A 26,443-nucleotide genomic window follows, 5' to 3' on the forward strand; every position below is an offset into this window, starting at 1 on the left:
TGAAAGCATCTGAAAACTGCCTTTACTTTTATATTGCTTTCACTGGTCAGATGTCACTGAATTGATAACTGTTAATCACATTGTGTATTCTTTGCCAGATTCCATATTTACCTTTACACATTTTAGACTTTTGTTTTACTTTCTCTATATATTATTGCTTATGCAACTGATGTTTATGGAGTCTTTCTCTTCTTATGTCACCCAGTCTACTAATTTGTTTAATTAAAGCAATCTTATTCACGTAAAGTATTGTTTTATTTCTGTGATTTTACAGAGTTTACAAAATCATATACAGGCAATATTTCAATAGTTATTCATCAGAGACGGGCTAATTCATTTCTTACTGCCTGCATGTCTCTTGTATGAGTGACTACAGACTACATACAGAGCTGAAATAAAGAGACTGCATATTGTTTGTGCAAAGAGCTCTTTTTACCTATTCCACCTTTTCCACAGAATTAAAGCTGGTTCAAGCAAGCCAATTTCAAGATAAAAGCACACATTCATGACATGTGCAGCTCGGACAGGGACACGCAGAGATATTTTAATGTTCCAGTTGTGTGCCACTTTTATTTGCTTTATATGTGCATGTGAGATTAATACTGCTGTTCAGGTCAGAGAAAGAGAATGAGAGAGAAAGAGAGAGAGAGAGAGAGAGAGAGAGAGAGAGAGAGAGATTTGAAATTAGATTTCCATCACATTATCTTAGTGACTCGGTTATCAGTGTGGGACATTTTTAGGGCTAAATGTGGATGAAAATTGCAACCTCTCTACAGCCATTTCACTCTCTCAAAGTATCAGGTCAAACACAGAGCTTCATTAAACGTCACTGGATTGAAACAAATAATGTTTTTATATGACCAATCCCTTCATTTAGGCTAACCAACAAATCCACAGGCTTTGGACCAGTTTGTGTATATGCTACTTCTCAAGTAATATTTTTATGCTATATTTTGTTTATTGCAATTTATTATTTTATATGCTAGCTCCATTAAAACAGAAATACCCAACTCTGGTTTCTGAATTCTCAGCACATCTTAGTCAATGCATGGATTTGTTTAAATCACCAAAAAAGGTCAAGGTCTCTGATATAAAATACATTTGTTATATTGATATGGATTTAAAGTGCATATTGTAGACTTTCAATAGTAAACAAAAACATGGATTGGGTGTTTGTAGACTTTTTTTGACTGTTACCTTTGGATTGAAGGAAATAGGAGTGAGAAAAAACAAGTTGACTTTAAAATAGATCAGCAGTTAAAATAAATTGAGTCATATTAGGCTAAATATCAAATTAAACTAAATACTACCCATTATACTACTGTTCTATACTGATATAGTACAGTAATATAATTGTGGTCAGTAGTGCTGAGTGGACAAGCTTTCCTCTGTCTTTTTCTCCCTCTCACTCTTACTTTCAGCATAAAAAACACAAGGGTATTCAATGGAGCCTGAAGACTCCTTACAATGAGACAGCACCCTCACTTTGCACACTGAGTCACAGAGTCACAACTCCCTGGGTTTTACAATTCTTTACTAGTTTTTCATTTTTAATTAACAAAACATTCAGCTTCCCAATGGTGTGGCCTTTGTGAAAAGTGCAAATACAGTGTCACATTTTTTTGTTGTTGCAATCTTTAATAATGGTAAGTAATTGCTCCTGCTGACTTGAGCCAATGTTTTTTTTCTCCTCTCCGTGTCAGTGGGGAAACCATTGATTCTTACTCCTTTTTCAGAGTGATTAGAGCATTCCCATGTGACAGAGCAAACCATGATGGAAACTATATGGAGGGACAACACAGAGAAAAGGGCACAGATTTACTGCTAGACATGCTATTCATGTTTGAGTTTATTGGAGCTTTATTTACTAAATTAATTGCAATAAATAAGTGGATAATAAAAAGACAATGTTTTCTTTTTAATAGCAGATTTTTGCACATACAAGCCAAAAAGAAATTCCTTTGGCTCCTTCTCCTTTTGTGTAATCTCATCAAGTCATTAAGATTACTCAGGCCCTCAGTTACCATGATATTACTGAAACCACCATGAATTAATGTTAAAAAATTAATCTGATCTGAATTTTGAAACATTTCTTCTCTTCCCATCTAAATATATCACTGAACATTAGGACATTATTGCTCTTAATTACCATACAAGTTTAAAAACATAATTATAATATAAAAAATTTAAGGAATTAACAACAGCAACATGCTCTGTAACCAAGGTAATGTTAGTCTCAAATATGTTAACAAGGCAAGTAATACTGTTCACAAAAAGTAAAGAATTTTACTTGTAAAAATCATATTGATGTAACTACAGCAAATGTGTTTTGGCCAGACCAACGCTAGCATTATTGCTACTGAGTGCTGATTAGTTGGAGCAGCTCATTGGCTGTTAGTGCTCTCTAACATCATGCATTACTTGAGGTGCTGTTTTAAACTTTTCAAAAGCTCTTAAATATATAAGAGTGATGTTAAATGTTTTATGCTGTTCTGTGTTCAGGAAATGAATGTATTCTTTTACATTAAAAATTATTAAGCATTTATAAACTATTATTTTGCTTCATCTTAACCCATTTATTTTGGACTTGTGCGGGAGTGCCCTGTAGTGTTTAAGAAACCCAGAAGACTTACAAAGTGGTACTTCTCCTCTCTATAATCTCTCTCCCGCAGTCGCACATCACCATCCTGATTTCACTTCCCTTGGTTTCCGGTCATGATTTTTGCAATATTATTGGATGAATCATACATATCACAGTCAACAATCAACAACTCTGGAAGAAACCTCAAAAGGCATTGTTAGATATGTATGTATGTATGTATGACTTTTTGTGAACTTGAAAATACTCGTAAACAAATGCAGCAAAGCTAGCACTCATACATTTTGTAAAGTTTTAAAGAATTAAATATACTTAGGATTATTGCCAGCTACCAGATACTGCTGCTGTTAGACAACTGGTAGACGTAGACCACTACAAAAGGGATTAAGACCTGGCATGGTTGCCTGATGCATTCCAATGCTTATTAAGGCTGTTTTGTCAGTCTTTTCTTGTTTCTACCCGCAGAGTACCTCAGAGTATGTAATGGAATAGGCTTCCAGTCTTAGTATGTCAGTTTACAGATTGTGCTGCTCCAAATCACTGTCTTCACATTAATACAGTGAACTAACAGCAAAAATTTAAGCAGTTTAGTTTAGTTATCAGTATGGCTCACCTACTTAGCCATGGAGGACACTGCTAGGCTAGCACCAGTATCTACAAACTCAAAAGGTGGTACAGTCTTGTGCATTCATAAACTGTAGTCTTCAGTGTCCAAAAATAAAGTTATGTCCTTTTGCTGAGGTCAGCACAGGCTCATCCTTATTTTTAACAAGCAGACTGATAAACCAGAGGATGAATGCCTGGACCAAACAGAACATTACTGAGAGCATCACACTCCCTACTCCACCAGCTTGTCCTCTTAACACAGAGCTTCCTGTTGCCATAACTTACCTGGGTGTACATATAACAGCCCCCATCTTCTGGGACAGCTTTCCACAAGATTTTGGAAACATGATTAATCACTACAAAGAACATGTTTACAATTGTTTACAATACTCCAAAGTCCACTGGCAGCATGTTTTACACCACTCCATCTGGTGCTTGGTGTTTCAAAAAGTGATTCTAGGTTTGTGTGCAGTTGCTTAACCATGGAAACTCATTTTAGGGATCTCCCAACACACGGTTCTTGTGCTAATGTTACTATCAGAGGTAATCTGAAACTCTGTAGTGAGTTGTGCAACAGGCATTTTGCAATTTTTATGTGCTACACAGTTCAACCCTTGACCAAATCAGATCTAGCCTAGTCCTAAGTGACTTGTGACAAAAGTGGCATCTTATGACAGTACCACATTTATGGATTTTTTGAAAAAAATTTTTGAAGTAAAATTCACATAAAAATGTGAATTATATACAGATTCAACAAATGAAATCATTCACAGCTCAGTCATTTAAAGTCCATAGAAATAACAATAAACAATATCTGATTTATTTGTTTTCATGCAGCATGCAAATACAAATTAAAACATAAAGATTGGGGAATATCAAAAACAAAAAAATTATATCGCACTGTCTAGTGGTTAAACAATAAAAGCTGTGAGGAAGTACTGTATACATATAGTTAACCATGCTGCGGTTATTAATCAAGGAATTCAATTTTCAATCGATAGAACAGCCTAAACAGGCAGCTCTCTGAATGTATAAAGGTCTTAAACCTTCAACACAACACATAACTGTGACCAACACATTACTGCAACATTCACAAAACACAAAACAGCCTCAGGAGAGGACAAAAATATACAATCTGATTCAAGAAAGTAAAGAAGAGTTCTGACTGAGAAAAATGACCATGAGAAGAGCAGAGAATGATAAAAATTAGATGACAGAAGTTCTGTTTATCTGGCAGGTGTCACTGTCTAGTGTAAATGAGATTTATAGCCTTATAGCTCAGGATAACACCAAACTAATCACTTCTGATTGTGTGGACTCCAAGGATACAAAATTGACTGTCATGCTGTCAACTGGGAGGATATAATGGGAAAACAATGTATGGTTGTCAGGGTGGACAAGGGCCAAGTGGAGACTGTAATAAGTCACTGGCTGACATGGTGATAGTTGCATTTAGCGATGGGGTGCTTTCAGTGCAGCATCCACTTCTTCCTCAGGCTGGAGGGTGTGCCACTGGGCCACAGGACGCCTTGGATTTGCCAGCATGTCTGACCAATGACGTAGGCCAACACCAGTTGCTCCATAGCCAATGAAGCTTTTGCCAATTGGGTCATTACTGCCCAGTTTGTCATAGTCATAAACAGTGATAAGAAGCTGGACTTTCTGGATTTGGAGAAAAAACAGAGTAATTTAATTTATTATCTGAAGCTTAAAGAAGTCTGAATAACAAAAGGTTCATTGATTTTTCACACATTAATCAGCTTTCAGGGATTTCATTTTATTTGTCAAACCTTTCCTTAAAAAGTACTACATAAAGATATCAATAATTCAAATTTGAGATGCTTAGTTTTTGAAATTCTGGGTCAATAACTCACGCTCCAATTCATTAGTACTCGGAAAGAGGCTTCTTTCACCAACTAGCTATACTTAACCAAATGCAATGGGTTTCAATGGTTAATTTCATTAACCTCATTGTTGTCTTGTATGAACACAGGCAACTTTTCCACTGAAGAGCCAAATGTTTCCTGCAGTAGTATAGTGTCATTCTGTGGTCCAGGATTCATGAGACCAGTTTCTTTTTTCATCTACTGTGCTGCTAAATCAGGACCAGGAAAACTATGCATGACAGTGACTGAGCAACAACCAACAGGCCAAGAAGTCATACCACAAAACTTGTTTGATTCCAGTTTCACCAGTTACTTGACACCAGTAACTACCAGTCACTTGCCTTTACGCCCTCAAATTTGAGTCTTTATCCTATAGCATTAGCTTAGGTAGCTGGTTACAGCTCCAAAAACCACAGAACAGGTTAAATTTCGGGACATTTAACTCTTGGAAACATTTGACCCTACAATGATAAAGAGGTCATACTGTTGTCCTAACTTCCATCTCCTTCATGAGATTTTCCTCCGTTGTTAGATAATTTAAAAATGTTACCTGTATCTGTTCGAATGGAATCTCGAAGCTGAAGCTCTCATTAAAATATGGGTTCAAAGTATTTTTCTTAACCGTGGTTTTTTTCTTTTTCAGTCGCTTGCCATTGTGCTGTAACACAATCTTTACAAAAGGATCTGAAATATAAAGAATCACAGGATGTGTTATTTTTGTAAGAAAAAGTTTTTTTTTTTTCATTTCAGAATACAAAACATTGATAGGCTAATAAGATAAAGCTGAGGACAGGTACCTGATAAGCCACCCACATCCATCTTCTTGAGGTTTTTGGCCTCCATAATGTTAACAGTTAGTTTTCCAGCAGTGGGAACATAACGCAGAGAGATACAGATATCACCCAGCTTCTCTTGCTGAAATACAGACAGACAGACAAAGAAAGAAAGAGAGAGAGAGAGAGAGAGAGAGAGAGAGAGAGAGATTTGACAATACATTTCAACTCATTATCTCGATGGATTAAATTTAGGCCTAGAGTGAAAGAGCACAAAATCTCCAATTCCATAGATACCACTACAGACAATTAGACATTCTTGTTTAATAAAATAGTTTTGGCTCAAGCTAACAATGCAATCTTACATAATAGGGTCTATATAACAAGATTTCATCAGTTGTTACAGAGTTGCTGATAGAGATCAAAAACTCTGTGATCAAGAACAAAGATAAAGAACTTAGCTATGTAAGTGGCAAGCCCACTAGTTACTTAGCAACGGGATATAACCAAAGGTTTGCACGGGTTTCTGCTTTGCTCTCTGTCTTGTGCAATTTAATTTGTCCAACACTATTAGAAGAGGAGGATTTATAAATGAATAAACTGCAACTAAAGATAAAAACAGTGATGTATCTTTCTGCTCGCAATAAAAACCTATATTTTGGGTTAAGCACAATGTATCTAAGCTTCTGAGATTTAATGAGAGTCCTGCATATATTTCATAGGTTGGCACTGAAATGTTGGAAGGAGAATCACCATTGCCTTGCCTATTTATGACTGGGAGACCTTGTAGGTAACAGATGGATTAAACAATATAGGTAATACAACATGATGAAAACTCTACACACTGAAAAACGTTCAACCAATTTACCTTTTATAACTTATACTGCTAATATAAAGGTAAGTAACCTAAAAGACAAAACTGTGTAGCTGTAATATACTTTATTCACTTGAAAATTACATATCTTCTTCTTTCGGCTGCTCCCTTTAGGGATCATCTGCCTCCATCTTGCCCTATCCATTGCCTCCTCTACTTTCACACCAACCATCTCCATGTCCACCTTCACTACATCCATAGACCTTCTCTGAGGTCTACCTCTTCTCCTTCTACCCGGCAGCTCCATCTCCAACATTCTTTGCCCAATATATCCACTATTCCTCCTCAACACATGTCCAAACCATCTCAACCTGGCCTCTCTGGCTTTATCTCCAAACAGAGCCACAGTCTCCAAACCATACATCATAGCAGGACGCACTACTGTCTTGTAAACCTTCCCTTTCACTCTTGCTGCTATCCTTCTGTAACACATCAGCCCTGACACCCGTCTCCTCCCACTCCATCCTGCCTGCACCCCCTTCTTCACCTCTTTTCTACACTGTCCATTGCTCTGGATGGTTGACCCTAGATATTTGAAGTTATCCACCTTTATGACCTCTACTCTTTGCATCTTCACCTTTCCACCTGCCTCCCTCTCATTCACACACATGTATTCCATCTTATCTCTACTGACCTTCCTTCCTCTCTTCTCCAGTGCAAACCTCCACCTCTCCAGATTCTCTTCCACCTGCTCTCTACTCTCACCACAGATTACAATGTCATCTGCAAACATCATGGTCCATGGAGCCTCCTGCCTGACCTCATCTGTCAACCTGTCCATCACCATTGCAAACAAGAAGGGGCTCAAAGCTGATCCCTGATGTAACCCTACCTTCACCTTGAAACCATTTGTCACTCCAACTGCACACCTCACCACTGTCTCACTATCCTCATACATGTCCTGCACCACCCTAACATACTTTTCAGCTACACCTGACTTCCTCATACAGTACCACAGTTCCTCTCTTGGCACCCTATCATATGCCTTCTCTAGATCCACAAAGACACAATGTAGCTCCCTCTGACCTTCTCTGTACTTCTCTACCAACACTCTCAACGCAAAAATTGCATCTGTGGTACTCTTTCTGGGCATGAAACCAAACTGCTGCTCACTGATCTGAACCTCTCGCCTTAGCCTTGCTTCAACAACTCTTTCCCATACCTTCATGGTGTGGCTCATCAACTTTATACCTCTGTAGTTTCTGCAGCTCTGCACATCACCCTTGTTCTTAAAAATGCGGACCAATACACTGCTTCTCCACTCATCAGGCATCCTCTCACTCTCCAGGATTTTGTTAAACAACCTGGTTAAAAAGTCCACTGCCTTCTCTCCTAAACATCTCCAAACCTCCACAGGTATGTCATCTGGACCAACTGCCTTTCTGTTCTTCATCCGTTTTAAGGCTGCCCTCACTTCCACCTTACTAATTCTCTGCACTTCCTGATCCACTATCTCTCCCCTCGTTGTCCTCCTCTCTCTCTCGTTTTCCTCATTCATTAGTTCTTCAAAGTACTCCTTCCCTCTACTCAACACTCTCTGTTCACTCACTAGTACATTTCCCTCTCTATCCTTTATCAGCCTAACCTGCTGTACATCCTTTCCAGCTCTATCTCTCTGTTTAGCCAAATGATACAAGTCCTTTACTCCTTCTTTACTGTCCAGCCTCTCATACAGCTCATCATAGGCCTGAGCCTTTGCCTTTGCCACCATTCTTTTTGCTATGCAACTAGCCTCACAGTACTCCTGCCTACTTCCTTCATCTCCCTGGTTATCCCACTTTTTCTTAGCTGACTTGAAAATACATATACATAATAAAATCAATGTATCACTTTTTTCTGTGCCAAAGACTATGGTATGATTGTACAAAGGTATGATTGTACCTCTTCTTTCTCTGCATTTTCTAGGTCCCTCCATTGGTGCATTGGCTGTCCAAGATCCACACTATTCATAGGAATCTTTATCTGGCCAATCACATCATGTTTACCAAAACGGTCAAAGTCAAAGACCTGAAGAACTAGGGTTTTACCACCCAACTCAGCATATGGGATCTGAAAGAGAGTGAAAGACATATACGGAGAAAGAGAGAGAGAGAAAGTGTGTGTGCGTGTGTGTGCGTGTGTGTGCGTGTGCGTGTGTGTGGGGTGGGTGGGGGGGGGGGGGGGGGGGGGGGGTTGGGTGTGAGAGAAAGAGGAAAGAATGACAGTGTAAATATTTCCAACGGTTACAGTAAACTTCCAATAATTCATTAAGATGATGTGATGTTCAATGTCAAAAGCTAAAAGTAACAATCCAATTGATTTCAAAATTGCTCTAAGTTGATAAAATTTCTAAATAAATAGGTAGGAAACTAAACCATACTGAAAGATCTGCACAAATTATAAATTATAAAAATGGCACTGAAGCAGTAATTTCTTGGTCTGGGATGACACAAGTTGTTGATAAAATTGATACATTGGGATAAATTTATTGATATTTTTATTTATTTATAAGCACAAATATTTTACAGTTAAACCTCACAAGGATTAATAATTGCACTAAAGGTACAACATGTAGAGATGTACATACATGCTTAAGACTCGATAGTGTATCTTAAAGGAGTTTTAATGGTTCATTACATTCACTTTCCCAGGGGAATGTTGCATATTTATACTGTTTTAGAATCTTTTTTTTGAGCAGGAAAAATGCAAAGAAATATGGTACAATTATGTTCTCTAACTAAAGGTACTGAAGATATACCACTGGAGACTTGACCTTTCTCTGGAAATGTAGAAATAATTCTAATGAACTTCTCAATTCTAGCACTGTGCATTTTGAACTGAACTCATCAGGTCAACTCTTAAAATGAAGGTGGCAAAGGGTTCTCTGAATTGATACCATAGAGGAGCCACTTTTGGTTCCCTGACAACCTTTCAATGGATAGTTATGTAAAGAACCATTTTTATAAACAAGATGTTTAAAAAATTACATCTACATAATATAAAGGTAATATCTTAATGATTTTTTTTTTCTAACCAAGAACCATATAAATGCAAAATCACCCACCCACCCACTCAGACACACACACATACACACACACACACACACACCCACACACACACACACACACACAGTCAAACAAGGCCAGTAGTAAAAGAGAGACCTTAAAGATGAAGGTCTCATTGAACACAGGGCACAGGTTTTTGCGCTGGACTTTGGTCTCAAACTTCTTCTTCTTGTCTGGAAGCAAGTAGACCTTCACGTATGGGTCAGAGGTGCCACCAATGTCCATAGCAGCTAAATCCTGAGCCTGCAGTATCCCAACTATCAGCTGGAATGGAAAAAAAACTCAGCTTTTTATTTTATTTGTATTTTTATTTCATATCTATGTTAACTGTTCATCTTTTCACTCACTAATTACTAATTATCTGCTCATAAGATATGTTATCAGAAAAATGTCAGATTTTAATCCCTGTGTTTACCTAATACTCAGCCAGGCCAAATTTTTTTTAACATAGACAGTTTTACTGGACAACAATACCTGAGATTCAGTGAAATTGTAGTCTAAAGAAAACTCCAGCTTTCCCAGGTGTTCATGCTCTTCTTTCTGCTCCTCTCCCTCTTTTTTCTCTCCCTCTTCTTGCTGAACAATGAAAAAAAAGTTATTGAGCAAAGAAGAGTGAGTTAAACATGAAACATGCAATTGCTAATGCAAAGCAAAATGCTAGGCTTTTTATTGATCAGTTCTCAGCTACAGATACAGTATGTATCTGTATTAACATTTATTCTTTTCAGAAATAGAACAGAGCTTCAAGTTTTCCACTTCTTTCTCACCTTTGGTCCTCCTTCTACCTCTCCCTCCTCTCCTGCTTTCCTGCGACGTGCTGCTCCCTTTCTCTCCCTGGCTTTCTTGGACTTCTTTTTCTTGCCAAAACACTTCTTGAAGAAGCAGAACACAAAGCAGGCCACAAGGGCCAGGACCACCACCACAATAGCCCCCACTGCCCACATGGGAACTACACAGACAGAGTGCAGGTCAGTCTCCATGGCAACAGGTAAAAGATGATAGCAAGGACAGCTCTCTTTGATTGTGACTAGGCCGGCAGCATTACTGTTCCTGTGTTTAGTCTGCTATCAAAGCAGGAGTTTGTAAGGATTAAGATGTTTATTATGAAATTACCATTAAATTGTTAATTTGCATCACCATTCTTTTACCGATATGACTGGACACTTTTTGAATACTCCATATCCTCTTGTCATTAATAGCTGCTCTCATGGCCAAAAGATGTGCAGAGATAAAGAAACGAAAGAGTACAATGATCTAATCAGAGAAACTGAACCCAGTTCAATCTATAGGTTTAGTTAATAACAGAAAAAAACTTTTGTGGCCTATTTCTGACAGAGACAACCTCAGTTTCTTTCCCAACTGCTAGTATTCTTTCTTTAAGTTAATTGAATCAATCCATCCATACATGGTAGAACTAATCATAAACTTAACATAAACAATGTGGTCTAGTTCCATGGTTTGGAATGAGAAATATTTTAGTCAAAAAAGTCCCAATAATTACCTACTTGAGTCCATGACTATGCAACTGGAAAACCCGTTAATACTTTTAATTTCTAAGACTCTAATTCCTAAAGGGTTGCAGTACAGCAGCTATTTGGAGAGAAAGGCTGTATGTGAGATGGAGACATTTCAAATTGTATTTAAGAGAAGATGATAAAATGAAGCTTACATAGAGGCGGATGAAATATAGAGAGGTTTCATTGTGGAATCAATGCAGAATCAATGAAGAATCTGTCTCCTTAGCAAGCTTGTAGAAGATGCTGTAAGTGTACATGCATGAGCTTGGTACACACCCACTCATAGAGTACATATTCTCACCAAGTGTTTACAACAGTATTTACCTCCTTTGATAACTGTGATGCAGTAAAGAGGATTGGAAGCTCTCAGCGTAGCTTTAAAGATTAGAGTCTGGATAACCCCCTTCTCTCTCTATCACTCACTCACTACTGGAGTGAAATTCACAGTTAATGCTCATATGTTCCTAATAAATGTAGCATTTACATTAACAGCACTTGGCAGATACTCTTATCCAGAGCGACTTACAATTTGATATATATATTTTTTTACATAGGTAGGTGAAGGTAGTGTTAGGAGTCTTGCCAAAGGACTCTTATTGGTACAGTGTAGGGTGCTTGTCCAGGTGGGGATTGAATCCCAGTCTCCAGCATAGAAGTCAGAGGTGTAAATGTAGCAGGACAGATAATACTTTCTTATTTTGGTTCCTTGATCAATATCTAAATCTGTTATGTCTATACACACTATTTAGTACAATAATGATTTATTGAATGGCACAGTGTCCACAGCCAAACTTCTTTTCTGGACTAACAAAAGCATAGACCTTAATTGCATATTATATTAGTATACAGTGTGAAAGACAAACTAGCAAAATGTGGTCATAAATATGCATATTTCAGTCCTTGTTGATGAAAAGACTGCTATAAGTTTGTCCTCTTCTAGAATATATAAGGTTAAGCCTTAATGCAGCTTTAATGCATGTAGCTTAATGTAGCTTCAGTGGTATTTTATTCTGAGACTTTGGTCAGTTCTTGACAAACACTGGTGTGATTACTTACGCGGTAGGTGCTCCAGTTCATTCATGAATTTGCTCTTCATGTTGTCATAGTTGTGATGTGTGGGAGGAGCTGGGGGAGCAGGATGGTGTTCATGTTTTATTTCTGGTTCTGGTTCTTTCTCAGCTGGTTCAGCAGTGCGTCGAGTGAGTCTCATGGCAGCTGCTACCACAACCACAAACACATCAGAATTGCAACAATCAACACACAGAAACACAGCAGAACAATCACAACAGTCTCAGGTACAGTATACACAGTGTATACAGGTACAGTATGCTCTGCATATTGCATGCAGAACAAAGTGTCTTATTACAGGATATGCACAAATCAGAGGTCACCAAGTTTACATAGATAATAGAGATTATAATTTAGAAATCTCCAACCTAGAATATTATATGGTGTGCTACTGCAATAATCATAGGTGGGTGAAGTAAAAGTCAACCCATACTCAAGTAGTGAACTAATGACACAAGAAAAAGTACAAAATGTGCAAAAGTACAAAAATAGCATATCAAAAAACAACTATAAGTACAAAAGTTTCAGGTGTAAAAACTCACTCAGGTGTAAATGGTGTTAAACAACTGAGTAAAAACAGCATTATGATTATGAATACATTATGATTTGAAAATACTCAGGAACGTTCAAATCTATCTAATTTTTTGATTATATGTTAAGAAGGTCATGTAATTAGTTACTACCTACCTTTGACCATTATAAGACATACAACATATAGCACCTATAAAAGGACTTTGAAAAATTAGTCACTACTACAGACAATCAATTTGAAAACAATCACAGTCTCTGGCAACACTATATTTATTCAGGTGATTATACATTAACATCCTGCAGACATGAAAGCTAATAAATTACCTGAACCAGTCTGAACTGAACCAGATTTTAAAAACATTGTCTCAATGTGATACTATCCAGATGTGCTTCTTTGTCTCTTTAAGCTGTGATCTGGTTTAATATGGCTGAGTTAGTTGTGTGTTTGTATGTACATGTGCATGCATACTTGTGCGTGTGATGCTAGATGCCTAACATGGCTGACCCTAATCCTTAGTATTTCTCTCTCTTCCACTTTCATCCCACCCAGGGACCCACTATCTTTCCCCCTCTCGCTCTCCCTTTCTCTCTCTAACACATAACAAGATTACAATCAAAATTAATCCAGAAGCTCAGAGCTAGTGCTTAAATAAACACTGGACACCACTCCTTGCCCAGACCCCTCTCTCTCTCCCTGTCATTTTCGTGGCCCAAGTGGCCAGAAAATCTCTGCCACCAATAAGGACAGATACCACTAAAGCAACAGCCCAGTTTTGCAGGGAACACTGCAAATGTTCTGTGTTACTACAGAACTACTTCATAATTGTTTGACTGATACGTTGCATATTAAGCTCTTAACTGTTGTGTGACATGCATGTCTTCGTTCAGTTGTTGGTTTTGCCTATAGAAATAGTATTATTGCTTTATCTTCAGTAGAGCTGTTCACAGTGCCTAGTTCAGATTAACTAGTTGTGCTCTGATTACAGAAAACCTGCTAGCCTGTATGCCTGATCCCTGCTCATCTCTGACCACCAAACACAGACTTCTTCTCAGTACCAACAAACACAGTCTGTCACCATCTGGGCTGTGTTTTGGTGCTGGAGGAGGCAATTCACAAATGACTTCTTAATCAGCTGCCTATCTTAGGTGCCGCAGACAGAACTTGTACATTGACACGCAAGCAGGTAACACTTTAAGAAAACTGGGAGCTAGTAATAAATATTAATTAGGTCAAGCACTCACATTTAGTAACGTAATGATAATGATAACTGCTACAGCCTTGCTGTAGCCAATAGTGTACGAAATGATAGTGTGTCATACAAACAAGCAGCTTCATAACGTTAGTTTAACTCGAGCGTGTGTATAATTTAGATGTATCAACAACGTACTGATTAAGCAAACACGTTGTTATTGGTGTAATTTATAGAATCCTACAAGGGTACTGGAGCATTAAGAGCATCTGCAGCCAGAAACCGAGACCAATCATAAGCGAAAGCGTCCATGCTCACCCTGCAGCAACAGGTTAGAGACGTGCAGGTTTCCCACTTACTGAAAGAAATACGTTCTGTTAGATTATGTGTTTCCTTCGTCGCATTTCACCCAGGCTTTAACTAAATTCACAAAACAAACATGCCAGTGCCGCTAGTGTGACCACAGAATCCCCGCTAAACCCTCTTATATTATATAATACGACACAAGCTGAAAGTAAACAATCAGCCTTACCAGAAAATAAACTCGTCTCCCTCGGATTCCTGCGCTAAATGTGCATCAGGTAGCCTATCTTTCTCATTCGCAAAGTTAACTGCTTGAGCACTCGATCTCGCTTCAGCTAAAACTATACGCCGTTATATTCCCACAAGCCCTAAGGCAAACAATCATTTCGCAGCCTCCCTCGTTCTATATTATGAAGAATGTTATCCTGGGCATCCCCCCACCCCTTCCCCCCACCCCTTCCCCCCGCATCTCTTTAAGCTAAAGCGCTGTCAAATCACCAAAGCGCAGCTTGCTGCTCTAATCTCTCTCTTTCTCCCTCCCCAAGCACATCTGCTGCTCTATAGAATATTTATCCATAAATGTACGTGTCGTCGAGGCAAGTCTTCGGACTTTGTTTTCCTCAGACTCTGGCCTTTTGTTTTTTACTCTCCCGTTAAATCGGCTGCTCATTAAACATCAAGTGCGCTGATGTTTCTTTCATATGCAAGAGCTTCGACGACCCCCACCTCTTAGCTACTAATCCGCAGGACATAAAACATTGCTTCCGACATTATTGTTCCATCTGGGACGCGCTTCTCTGTGAATGAACTTTGTCCCTGTTAATCTGTTTGATCACCAGTTCACGGATTACACTCGCCGTTCCCCCCATCAATGAGCAATTAATAGAGTAACAGTATGCTATTGGTAAAACACAGTACACTGTCAGAAAAAAAAGGCACGACACTGTCACTGGGGCAGTACCCCTCTTGTCACTGTGGTGGTACCCTCAGGGGTACATCCCAGTACCTTTAGTCAGGGAACATAATTGTACCAGAATCTATTGAAATTATATTTTCTAAGCTGTGCTGACTCCACACACCCTGTCTTGCCTCCAGGCTTTTTATTTTATTGTTCTGATTTAAAACATTTGGTTATGAAAAGGTACAAATATCTACTTTTCCACTAGGAAAAACTCATGTAACATACACAATTGGACCTTAAAATCACTGTTTACCAGAGTGGTTTGATGTGAAAAGATTCACTGTAGAGAAACTGTACAGACTTCTTTACATTGGTGGTGATAGGAACCAGGGATCACAATGTCTACAACACAATTATAGCCATTTTATTAACTACCGAAAATCACGACGGAACCTACACTTATCTTATGAGTGTTCATATGTCATGTTGAGAATGGTAAAAATAGAAAAAAAAAAGCTTTTTGAAGGGACTGCTTTGTATTACAACACCCATATCTATCATTAATGGATTTCAAGGACTACATTGTAGCCCAAAATGTATCTAAAAACTATGAAACATCCATCCATCCATCCATTTTCTAAGCCGCTTCTCCCTCAGGGTTGCAGGGGGTGCTGGAGCCTATCCCAGCGGTCATCGGGAGGAAGGCAGGATACACCCTGGACAGGTCGCCAGTCCATCGCAGGGCAAACAATGTCTTTAAAACTATTTAAGAAGTATATGTTTTATATTGATTCTTTTAGGATTAGCATCATGTCCATATAAGCAGCTATTGAAGTTCATTCTCACATTTTACTAAATAAACTTAACATGTAAGTTTTTGCAATGTGTTTCCACATTAACATAAAATATATAACATTAAAATAAAAACATTAATTTTAGAAAGATATCTGTTTTGCTTTTCCAAACTACTCCACTATACTTATAATGTACTGTCACATTAAGTATCAAAGAGGAAATGGCATTGTTTAAGCCCTCACAGGAGCCAAATTTTACTTTTATTCAAGAGGGTCTGGTAGGGTCTGTCAAGCATAATGTCCACCACATCACACAAAACAGACAAATATGTTTTCAAGAAATTTTTATAGATGTATATGTTTTTTACAGAAAGTTCATGTATTATTCTATGTGACACAGGAAAATCTGAAAGTCCTGAAGAGGACTATGTAATTGAAAGTATACATTACATAAAACCATTATTTCTTTTTAGTTTCATTGAGTTCAAATTCAGTGTCCATTGGGCATCAGTCTTGTAGAATGATTTATATTTTTTTAAATGTGTTTCTCAAAGCATAAAACATAAATAATGCCACACTATATCATATCATATCATATCATATCCTGTGTCTTATGTTCTTTTTTAGCTGAGAGGAAAGGGTTAAAATAAGTGTGGGAGATTGGACTTGCCCATCAGAGAAGGAAGAGCTTAGCTTAACAGCCATTCAGGAGTGAAACGTGATATCAGCAGCATGCTGATCCTGGACACTTGTTGACTCCTACAAACTGCCATTCTCAGGTAAGAATTCTCATCTCTTTTATGATAACCACAGGTTTTTGGTAAGTGTGGTAACAGTGTAATGCACTGGGAATGTACACACACCAAATAAAAGTGATTATATGTTGGAATACCATCATGGGTATGCTGTGTGTACTGCATACCATCTCCTGCTGAACTTTGTCCTCTTCCAGGTTTTACAAGTTAAGATAAGGTAGGTAGGTTAAATAACTGAACTAGAATTATGGCTGGATTACTTACCAGGCCTGCAGGGCAAGTTTTTCTCAATCCCAAGACCATCATGGTCCATCAAAAATATTGTCTGAATATCTTTTCTTTAGAACACCTCTGATAAGAAAATATAAGTCGCTAAATATTGGTAACATATCAGTGGGATTTTTGTACCAATAAATTCTCAGCTGAAGTCATGATGTTACCAACTCATATACTGGTCATAAACTTTTGTCATGTCAGGCTTAATCTGTAAGCTTTTGTCATGTCAGGCTTAATCTGCAAGCTTTTGTCATGTCAGGTTCACATTCAGAGCTCCAGGCAAATTTTATGTCCACAAGAGTCATAAGTTAACTGACCTATCCATGCTCCACCCACAAATTGTGTTTTTGATAGCTATTATTGCATGGTTGTAAAAAAACATTGGCTAAAATATCCCATTCAGCAGTATGGTTTGTAAACCCTTTATCATTTTGTAAATTTCTACACAAATGTAACCCAAAACATGATCAGAACTTCATTTAACATATACCAAAAGATAAAGAGATTAACAATTAACCTCTTCAACTCCTTGAGACAACCTGTGTGTCATATTCTTCATAACTTTCATATTTCATAAGCTGCATTCAAAAGGCGCGAGAGAGCTGTAACTGTCTTCTTTCAAGTCAAATAGATGGCTAATATAATTTGAAATCCTTATAAAAGAAGAACCTGAACTCATAATTTTTTGTTATACTGAAAGTCGACCTATTCTTAATTTTTTAAATAAAATAATACAAAGAGCGTCTAAGATTTTGGCATTCAGCAGTAAATTGTAAGCATATAGCAATATGTGTATGATCATAAAACACATTTTCTGTTGATTTGAAAAATAAAAAAATAAAATAAAAATGTACATTTTTTCATGCAGTTACTGAAAAAAAAATTCCCTGGTCAATATCAACAAGTGGCTCTGTTTTTTGTTGTGTAATTTCACCCTACTTTACAGCTGCAGAAAGCATCCACCATCCACCATCTTAAACTTAGAGACTTTGTGTGGCTCACCATTTTTGCCTTGGGATCTAAAGATTTCCACCTGTCTTTAGATTTGCCCGTTGCCATGTCCTCATCGGGTTCTCTTTTGTCCGAGGATTTGTTCCAGTGCACGGTGTGTCTGAATGTTTTTACCCAGCCTGTCTCTCTCCCTTGTGGGCATACGTTCTGCCTCTCCTGCATCCAAACTCAATGGGTGACAACCGGCTCCCCTCACTGCCCAAAATGCTTGGTAGTTTTCCAAGCACCGCCAGAGCTCCGGGAGAACTCCTTTGCTGATGAGATGGCCAGGCAGATACGGGAGCAAAAAGGGAAAACAACAACGGAGCACCATGGTTCCCAAGTGGCTGTGTGTGACCTGTGCCCTGCAAGGAAACCTTTACGTGCTGTGAAATCCTGCTTGATATGTTTGGTGTCATATTGTGAGCAGCACGTGGCGTCTCATGCGACACGCTTCACCAAGCACACATTGGTGCAGCCATGGCACCATCTGGAGGAAAGGATGTGCAAGAAGCATGAAAGGCCTTTGGAGCTCTTCTGTAGATATGACCAGACATGTGTGTGTGTGTTGTGCACGGATACAGAACACCAATCACACCATGCTGTACCTGTGGAGAGAGAGTGTGCAGAGAGGAAGGTAAGGGACATGCATATTATACCAGTATGTGTCAAATGCCAAGCATGTATTTTTAAAAAGAAGGTTAGATAAGGTTTACAAAACACTGGTAAAAAAGACATTTTTTTTGTAATCTCACACTATTTTACAGCTGCAGAAAGCATCCGTCATTTAATCACCTCAATACATAGAAACTTTGTGTGGCATATAATTTTTGCATTGGGATCTAAACATTTTCTGTTTCTATTTGTCTTTCTCTGTTGCTGTTATGTAACGTTTGGCAACTGTGGTTCTTTTCATGCATTTTCATTCTTTCCCAGACTGAGCTAATTTGATAACACCAACATGCATACCACAATGGACATAGAAAAACATAAGTAAACTAAATTTAATAAAAATATCATTTTAATTCACTTAGCAATATTAAATTGTCATGTTTGTCAGGGGACATGGATGAGGAAGTTCTGGAGCTAAAATAAACTCCTGGCTTCCAATGAGTGACTTCACCCATAGCTAGCTGATCATTATTGTGCTGGCATGGACCACTGAACATATCAATAGATGGGATCATGCATCACCATGTATATGAAGAAAGTTTCCCAAAACAGTACAAATATAACCTATGTAAGAACCTGGTTTTGAACTTTTGCTTTGTTGTTTATTCTCAGTTGTGTAGGTGGGATGACGAAAGCTCTGTAGACACTATCTGAATTTAAACATGAACAACTTTATTTCAAATTAAAGATAGCGCTTAAAGCCCTTGTTCCAGAGACCCAGAAGCCAATGTGGAATCTCTTCCAAGTCCAAGCTTTTTAAACAAAATTTACGCACACACATAACGCAAAATCCATACATTAACATGTGAAAACATCTTATGGTATGGCTTACATCTAGTTTGTTATTATGGCCTCAGCTTATTCTAAAGCGAGGGGCCCATATCTCTCCTGGGACCCCAGAGCCCCGAGCTCAGGCTTCGTCGACACACATAGAGCCTTATCTTTTCAGCCAGGGCTCCGTTGAAACATATGGAGTCTTCTCATAGTACTTTCAAACAGCAAACAGCTATATGTGTATTAGAGCCCAATATCATATCAATATCATATATAACATTTTATCAAGCCTGATACACTTCAGCTTAACAACTAGAACCAGGCCAAAGAACCCAGCATGCTTGCAGGCTCCTTCATTAATAGTCAGCTGCTGTAAGAGTGAATAAGCTACACTATGTTACATGAATGTCTTCCAAACTACAAATATGTGTGGTGGGGTGTCAGTGTGACACTTTATACAACTAATCAGTTGTGTTTCTGCTTAACTGGAATGAAAACCTGCACCCACATCAGCCCTTCAAGGACAAGATTGGTAACCCTGTATTATAACATCTGTAATGATATTATGGTATAGTCATTCCTCTCTGCCTCCTGTCTTCTCTTTTTTTAGACCAAGATATTGAAATCCCAATATGATATTAAGCAAATGATTGAGCAGAGACTGAAGAAGGCCAATGAAATAAAAAAATCTATACAAATGAGCAAAGTAAGTACCTGGAATCTCTTCTGCCAGCATAGTTTTATTAGCATTTATATTAATTTGTAAAACTATAGCTAATCTCAAAATAATTCTGAATTAATCTATGCTGCTGAACATGACACATGATGACATAACCTTACATTTAAGATCTTATAAACTGCTTTACTTATGACAGTGTTATGTAGTTAAGAAACATTTCTTCTCCTTCCTTTAGGAAAACACAGAAAGAGAGATTGCAGACAGTATAGAGGTCTTCACTGTTTTGGTGCACTGCATTGAGAGAGGCCAGGCTGAGCTGGTAAAGATGATGGAGGAGAAGCAGAAAGCAGCAGAGAGACAGGCTGAAGAGCTCATCAAAGAGCTAGAGATAGAAGTCGCTAAACTAAAGGTTAAGAACTCAGAACTGGAACAGCTCGTTCAGTCTGAGGACAACCTTCATCTCCTACAGGTTAGTGCCCCCTATAATGATTCATTGTTTTTTTTTTTCTTTGTCACTTGTCCACTGAAGGAGACTGAGATTGTCAGAATTATTCCATCAGAATTATAAGTACTCTTGATAACAATGGGTGGGAAAAATGCTAAAAGTCTATGTTAAAAATTTAATCTTTATCTTTCCTACTGAAAATGAGTAAATTTAGTGAGCTAAACTGTTCAAAGAAATAAACAAATAGAAAAAACAATATTTGACATTATAACTTTATATTAATATTATAATATTTCTCTGTGATGTTGTTCTACAGATTTTTCCGTCTCTTAGTCCAGTTCCTTACACTAAAGATTGGAGAAGGACAAGAGTGAGCACCACACAATGCTTGGGCCTGCTGAGGGAAGCTGTGGCTCACACAGAAGAGCTACTGGGGATTCAGATGCATAAAATCACTGCTAGAGGTCAGTATAGCATTGTGCATTTAGTTCTATATAGGGGCAGGCGCTGTACTGATATAAAAGTGCATACTGGTATGATGCTCTCACATGATAAGATTTTTGTCATACCATGGATACTGTGAAAACTGCGGTCCCCAAAATAAACAAAATATGAATACAAATGGCTGACATAACTCTTATAAACCCAACAAAACAGTGTTTAAGATGAAACTGCACTGCTGAGTGATGCTTGTGGCAAGAAAGTATATCGTTAGGCAGGTGCCTCAGGCATGAAGCAATATGAATACGCTCAGTTTTAATCTAGAAGCATTTTGCCAACTGCATTTTGCACACTGTGGAATTAGACCTCCACATTTAACCCATCCGTGCAGTGAAACACCCACATACATGCACACTAGTGAACACACATACTAGGGGACAGTGAACACACTTGCCTGGAGCGGTGGGCAGTCCTATCCACAGCACCCAGGGAGCAATTGGGGGTTAGGGGCCTTGCTCAAGGGCACTTCAGTCATGGGCTGTCAGCCAAGGGGATTGAACCAGTGACCTTCTAGTCATAGGGCTGGTTCCCTAACCTCCAGCCCATGAATGAATGCTGCGCACATACACTCACCAGCTACTTTATTAGGTACACCTGTTCAATTGCTTGTTAACACAAATAGCTAATCAGTCAATCACATGGCCACAACTCAATGCATTTAGGCATGTAGAGGTGGCCAATACAACTTGCTGAAGTGCAAACCGAGCATCAGAATGGGGAAGAAAGGTGATTTTAATGACTTTGAACATGGCATGGTTGTTGGTGCCAGATGGGCTGGTCTGAGTATTTCAGAAACTGCTGATCTACTGGGATTTTCACGCAAAACCATCTCCAGAGTTTACAGAGAATGGTCAGAAAAAGAGAAAATATCCAGTGTGCGGCAGTTGTGTGGATGAAAATGCCTTCTTGTCTTTTTCTAGCAAGGTGTACCTAATAAAGTGGCCAGTGAGTGTATTTTTACTTTGCTAAGCTTTCCATTTTAACCCTTTTGTTTCACTGTTGGACCAATATGAATGTCTTTGTTTGGCCTCTTTTCTAAATATATTTCTAAATATAATGTGTTTTAACACGCTATTTCAGACATTTACATTTGAACAAATTGGGGTCAGTTTCAGACTGCTATAGCTTGCATGCACTGGCCAGTCACACAACGTTTGTGTTGCTGGGCGGCAAAAAAGTTTTATCAAACAATTATACAGTTAAACTGGCCAAGTCATATTGCCCACCCCTGGTTCTATATCATTTTAAAATCATTCTGTGGTACATAATTGCACTTTCTTTGGTTACATAAATCAAATGGATGGCACTCAATTATGTTTGATTTACAGGCTTTTTTTTGTACAATTAAATAAAAAAGTAGCGTAAGCCTGTGCAAGTCTAAGCTGAACTAAATTTTCTCTTTCTTTCACAGAACTTGAAGCAATATCCCAATATGAAGGTACTTTTATACACTATATGTCTGAAAGTTTGTTCATGCAGTGTTTCTTCTAAAATCAAGGGTATTTGTAGAGAGCTCAGTTTTGCAGCCTCTGTTCTCCTGGGAAGGGTTTACACTGGGACTGCAATTATGCTGTGAGAATTTGATTGCATTTAGTTACAAGAACATTAGTGGGTCAGACACTGAAGTTGGACAATTCATTCTGGATCACAAACACCACTTCAGCTCATCTCAAAGGTTTTCAGTGTTGATCCATCAATCCAGAGAATGCAGTTCCTCTGTTCCATTACAGTGTTTGGGACCTTTATACCCCTTGTGCACCATAGCTGAATTCCCTTATTAGAAGTGTCTACAGTCATTTGAAGATGTCATTTTTTGAGATTAGACTGTAAAATGACTGTAAGCTGTAAGATTAGACTGTTAGCTTATAGGTAGTTAGAAGCAGGACCCCGGCCACATTATATGTTTTGTTGATTTCCCAAATGAGAATAAATGAACACATCCTCTACAAAGAACTTCAAGAAACTTCAATCTGACTTTTTCCAGCAAACTTTCTATGCATTTGTTGACCATGTTAAAACAAATAAAACATATAATATAAAATATGTACTAGGCACATTTTGTTTTTTTTCCCCCTAATATGTTAAGTTCAGCAAATAGCCACTAACTGAGCATTAAAGTGTGCAGAAGTGTGTTCTTTGTAGGGGATGATGTGATAGTGTTAGCTTATTGTCACTTAGAGAAACGAGAAACAACAAGAAAAAAAAATATATATATATATTTATATATATATATATATATATATATATATATATATATATATATATGTATAGCCCTGTGATGGACTGGCGACCTGTCCAGGGTGTATCCTGCCTTCCGCCCGAAGACTGGGATAGGCTCCAGCACCCCCCCGCGACCCTGACGGAGAAGCGGCTTAGAAAATGAATGGATGGATGGATGGATGGATATATATATATATATATATATATATATATATATATATATATATATATATTTGCATTTTGCATTTTGCACAGTGCTACAACGTTTTTGGAAATGACGATGTGTGAGTATATATATATATATGTGTGATATACTTTTTTGGCCTCATTTCCAAAAAAGTTGGAGCACTGTGCAAAATGCAAATAAACTGCACACCTCACCTCTGTCTCACTATCCTCATACATGTCCTGCACCACCCTAACATACTTTTCAGCTACACCTGCCTTCTCTAGATCCACAAAGACACAATGTAGCTCCTTCTGACCTTCTCTGTACTTCTCTACCAACACTCAACGCAAAAATTGCATCTGTGGTACTCTTTCATGACATGAAACCAAACTGCTGCTCACTGATCTGAACCTCTTGCCTTAGCCTTGCTTCAACAACTCTTTCCCATACCTTCATGGTGTGGCTAATCAACTTTATACCTCTGTAGTTACTGCAGCTCTGCACATCACCCTTGTTCTTAAAAATGGGGACCAGTACACTGCTTCACCCCTCATCAGGCATCCTCTCACTCTCCAGGATTTTGTTAAACAACCTGGTTAAAAAGTCCACTGCCTTCTCTTCTAAACATCTCCATACCTCCACAGGTATGTCATCTGGACCAACTGCCTTTCCATTCTTCATTCTTTTTAAAGCTGCCCTCACTTCCACTTTACTAATTCTCTGCACTTCCTGATCCACTATCTCTCCCCCCGTTGTCCTCCTTTCTCTCTCATTCATTAGTTCTTCAAAGTACTTCTTCCATCTACTCATCACTCTCTGTTCACTCACTAGTACATTTCCCTCTCTATCCTTTATCAGCCTAACCTGCTGTACATCCTTTCCAGCTCTATCTCTCTGTTTAGCCAAATGATATAAGTCCTATATTGAGAGAACATTCAATGGGATTTAAAAAAATTTATACTCTCTGTTGTCAAATACCCTGTTCAGAGAGAGGGACTTTGGGGGTGCTGTATGTATAGTCTGCTGCTTTGTAGTCCTGCTCCCTACTAAATGGTGTGTTTATGTTGTTATTTGATTTGATGTTGTTTTTCTTCAGTTTAAGTGTGTCTATGTGTTATTTTTTTTTCAGACGTGGTATGTATTTAATACTCATCAGGGAAAAAAAGTCACATTTATTGCTCTGTGCTACAGATAAGCATTACCACCATCTTTACAAAATTCTTCTAGACTTAGCCTCACGATAGGTATCCCAATTAAAGTCCTGTATTTCCTTTCCTTGCTTTCTCAAGTAAGTTATTACATTCCTTTCCAGTTTTGCTAAACAAACACAAGAATTGTACTGTAGGCTATCCCAGAGTGTAACTTTCAACCCTTTTCCAACCTTGCAGTGGATTTGACCCTTGACCCCATCACAGCAAACCCTTGGCTGGAGGTATCTGCAGACGGGAAGTGCGTGAAGGATGGGAATGTGGAGCAGAAGGTTCCAGATGATCCCAGACGGTTTGACACAGCGCCATGCGTACTTGCACGAGAACCCATGTCCAGAGGGAGGAGCTACTGGGAGGTGGAAGTGGCCAATAAGACGGCTTGGGATCTTGGCGTGGCCAGGCAGTCAGTCAACAGAAAGGGCCTTGTCATGCTGAGCCCAAACGATGGCTACTGGGCAATCTGCCTGAGGAGGGGAAGAGAATACAGAGCATGTGATGGTGAATCAGTGCTGCTTTCTCTGCGCATTCAGCCACAAAGAATTGCCATATTTGTGAGTTATGAGGATGGACAAGTGTCATTCTATGACCCAGTATCAAAAGTTCATATCTTTTCATTTACTGGGCAGCGCTTTACTGAGGGTCTTCTGGCCTTCTTCAACCCTGATGTGAATGACTCAGGAAATAATAGAGCTCCTCTTATTATACGAACTGTTAGACATCAGGCCAATAAGTCTTACGATAGTGTAACAATATGAAGTCTAATTTGTTAATGTGTGAATTAATCAGACAAAAAAAAATCAAGTGAACTGATCTGATCACACAACCCCAATTCCAATGAAGTTGGGACATTGTGCAAAACATAAATAAAAACAGAATACGATGATTTGCAAATCCTTTTCAACCTATATTCAATTGAATGCACTACAAAGACAAGATATTTAATGTTTAAATGGATACATTTTATTGTTTTTTGCAAATATTCACTCATTTTTTTTTTAATTTGATGCCTGCAACACGTTCCAAAGAAGTTGGGACAGGGGCAACAAAAGACTGGGAAAGTTGAGGAATAATCAAAAAATACCTCTTTGAACATTCCACAGGTGAACAGGTTAACAGGTGAGTGTCATGATTGGGTATAAAGGGAGCATCCCTGAAAGGCTCAGTCATTCACAATAAAGGATGGATGTAAGGTTCACCACTTTGTGAACAACTGCTTGAGCAAATAGTCCAACAGTTTAAGAACAATGTTTCTCACCATGCAATTGCAAAGAATTTAGGGATTTCATCATCTACAGACCATAATATCATCAAAAGATTCAGAGAATCTGGAGAAATCTCTGCAAGTAAGCGGCAAGGCAGAAAACCAACATTGAATGCCCGTGACCTTCGATCCCTCAGGCGGCACTGCATTAAAAACCGACATCATTCTGTAACGGATATTCCCACACGGGCTCAGGAACACTTCAGAAAACCATTGTCAGTGAACACAGTTCGTCGCTCCATCTACAAGTGCAAGTTAAAACTCTGCCATGCAAAGCGAAAGCCATATATCAACAACACCCAGAAACTCCACCGGCTTCTCTGGGCCCGAGCTCATCTGATATGGACTGACGCAAAGTGGAAAATGTCCTGTGGTCTGACGAGTCCACATTTCAAAATGTTTTTGGA

The 26,443-nt window shown here is 38.5% G+C and overlaps 2 protein-coding genes across 6 annotated transcripts; one reads left to right on the forward strand and one right to left on the reverse strand.

Moving 5' to 3' along the window:
* Window positions 1-4,006: 4,006 nt before the first annotated feature.
* Window positions 4,007-18,222, reverse strand: syt5b (synaptotagmin Vb). Of its 4 annotated transcripts, none has more exons than XM_017696129.2 (9): window positions 18,120-18,222; window positions 12,356-12,514; window positions 10,550-10,731; window positions 10,257-10,358; window positions 9,879-10,046; window positions 8,620-8,787; window positions 5,889-6,006; window positions 5,642-5,775; window positions 4,007-4,867 (listed from the first exon to the last, which is right to left on the reverse strand). In XM_017696129.2, exons 2-9 carry the CDS (start codon window positions 12,507-12,509, stop codon window positions 4,658-4,660), a joined length of 1,236 nt encoding a protein of 411 aa, XP_017551618.1. In that variant the 5' UTR covers window positions 12,510-12,514; window positions 18,120-18,222; the 3' UTR covers window positions 4,007-4,657. The 4 variants fall into 4 exon arrangements, with proteins under 4 accessions (XP_017551618.1, XP_037389744.1, XP_017551617.1 ...); XM_037533847.1 differs by having other exon boundaries at window positions 12,356-12,517; window positions 18,120-18,137; XM_017696128.2 differs by lacking the exon at window positions 18,120-18,222 and adding an exon at window positions 14,621-14,821 and having other exon boundaries at window positions 4,008-4,867.
* On the forward strand, window positions 16,798-25,645 carry btr33 (bloodthirsty-related gene family, member 33). 2 transcript variants are annotated; one of them, XM_037533846.1, is made up of 7 exons: window positions 16,798-16,865; window positions 18,064-18,744; window positions 20,164-20,259; window positions 20,468-20,701; window positions 20,994-21,141; window positions 22,590-22,616; window positions 24,956-25,645. In XM_037533846.1, exons 2-7 carry the CDS (start codon window positions 18,175-18,177, stop codon window positions 25,528-25,530), a joined length of 1,650 nt encoding a protein of 549 aa, XP_037389743.1. In that variant the 5' UTR covers window positions 16,798-16,865; window positions 18,064-18,174; the 3' UTR covers window positions 25,531-25,645. The 2 variants fall into 2 exon arrangements, with proteins under 2 accessions (XP_037389743.1, XP_017551615.2); XM_017696126.2 differs by having other exon boundaries at window positions 16,803-16,865; window positions 18,161-18,744.
* Window positions 25,646-26,443: the final 798 nt, after the last annotated feature.

Source organism: Pygocentrus nattereri, chromosome 24 (genome assembly GCF_015220715.1).
Source record: "Pygocentrus nattereri isolate fPygNat1 chromosome 24, fPygNat1.pri, whole genome shotgun sequence".
Classification (NCBI taxonomy): domain Eukaryota; kingdom Metazoa; phylum Chordata; class Actinopteri; order Characiformes; family Serrasalmidae; genus Pygocentrus; species Pygocentrus nattereri.

Excerpts from the sequence above, each read along its gene's own strand:
- btr33 (XM_037533846.1), top strand. The coding sequence starts at position 18,175 with ATGTCCTCATCGGGTTCTCTTTTGTCCGAGGATTTGTTCCAGTGCACG. Across the intron at positions 18,745-20,163 it reads GAGAGTGTGCAGAGAGGAAG|ACCAAGATATTGAAATCCCA; the intron begins GTAAGGGACATG and ends CTCTTTTTTTAG. Across the intron at positions 21,142-22,589 it reads GCATAAAATCACTGCTAGAG|AACTTGAAGCAATATCCCAA; the intron begins GTCAGTATAGCA and ends TTTCTTTCACAG.
- syt5b (XM_017696129.2), bottom strand. The coding sequence starts at position 12,509 with ATGAGACTCACTCGACGCACTGCTGAACCAGCTGAGAAAGAACCAGAA. Across the intron at positions 10,047-10,256 it reads ACAATTTCACTGAATCTCAG|CTGATAGTTGGGATACTGCA; the intron begins GTATTGTTGTCC and ends TTTCCATTCCAG. Across the intron at positions 8,788-9,878 it reads ATGAGACCTTCATCTTTAAG|ATCCCATATGCTGAGTTGGG; the intron begins GTCTCTCTTTTA and ends ACTCTCTTTCAG.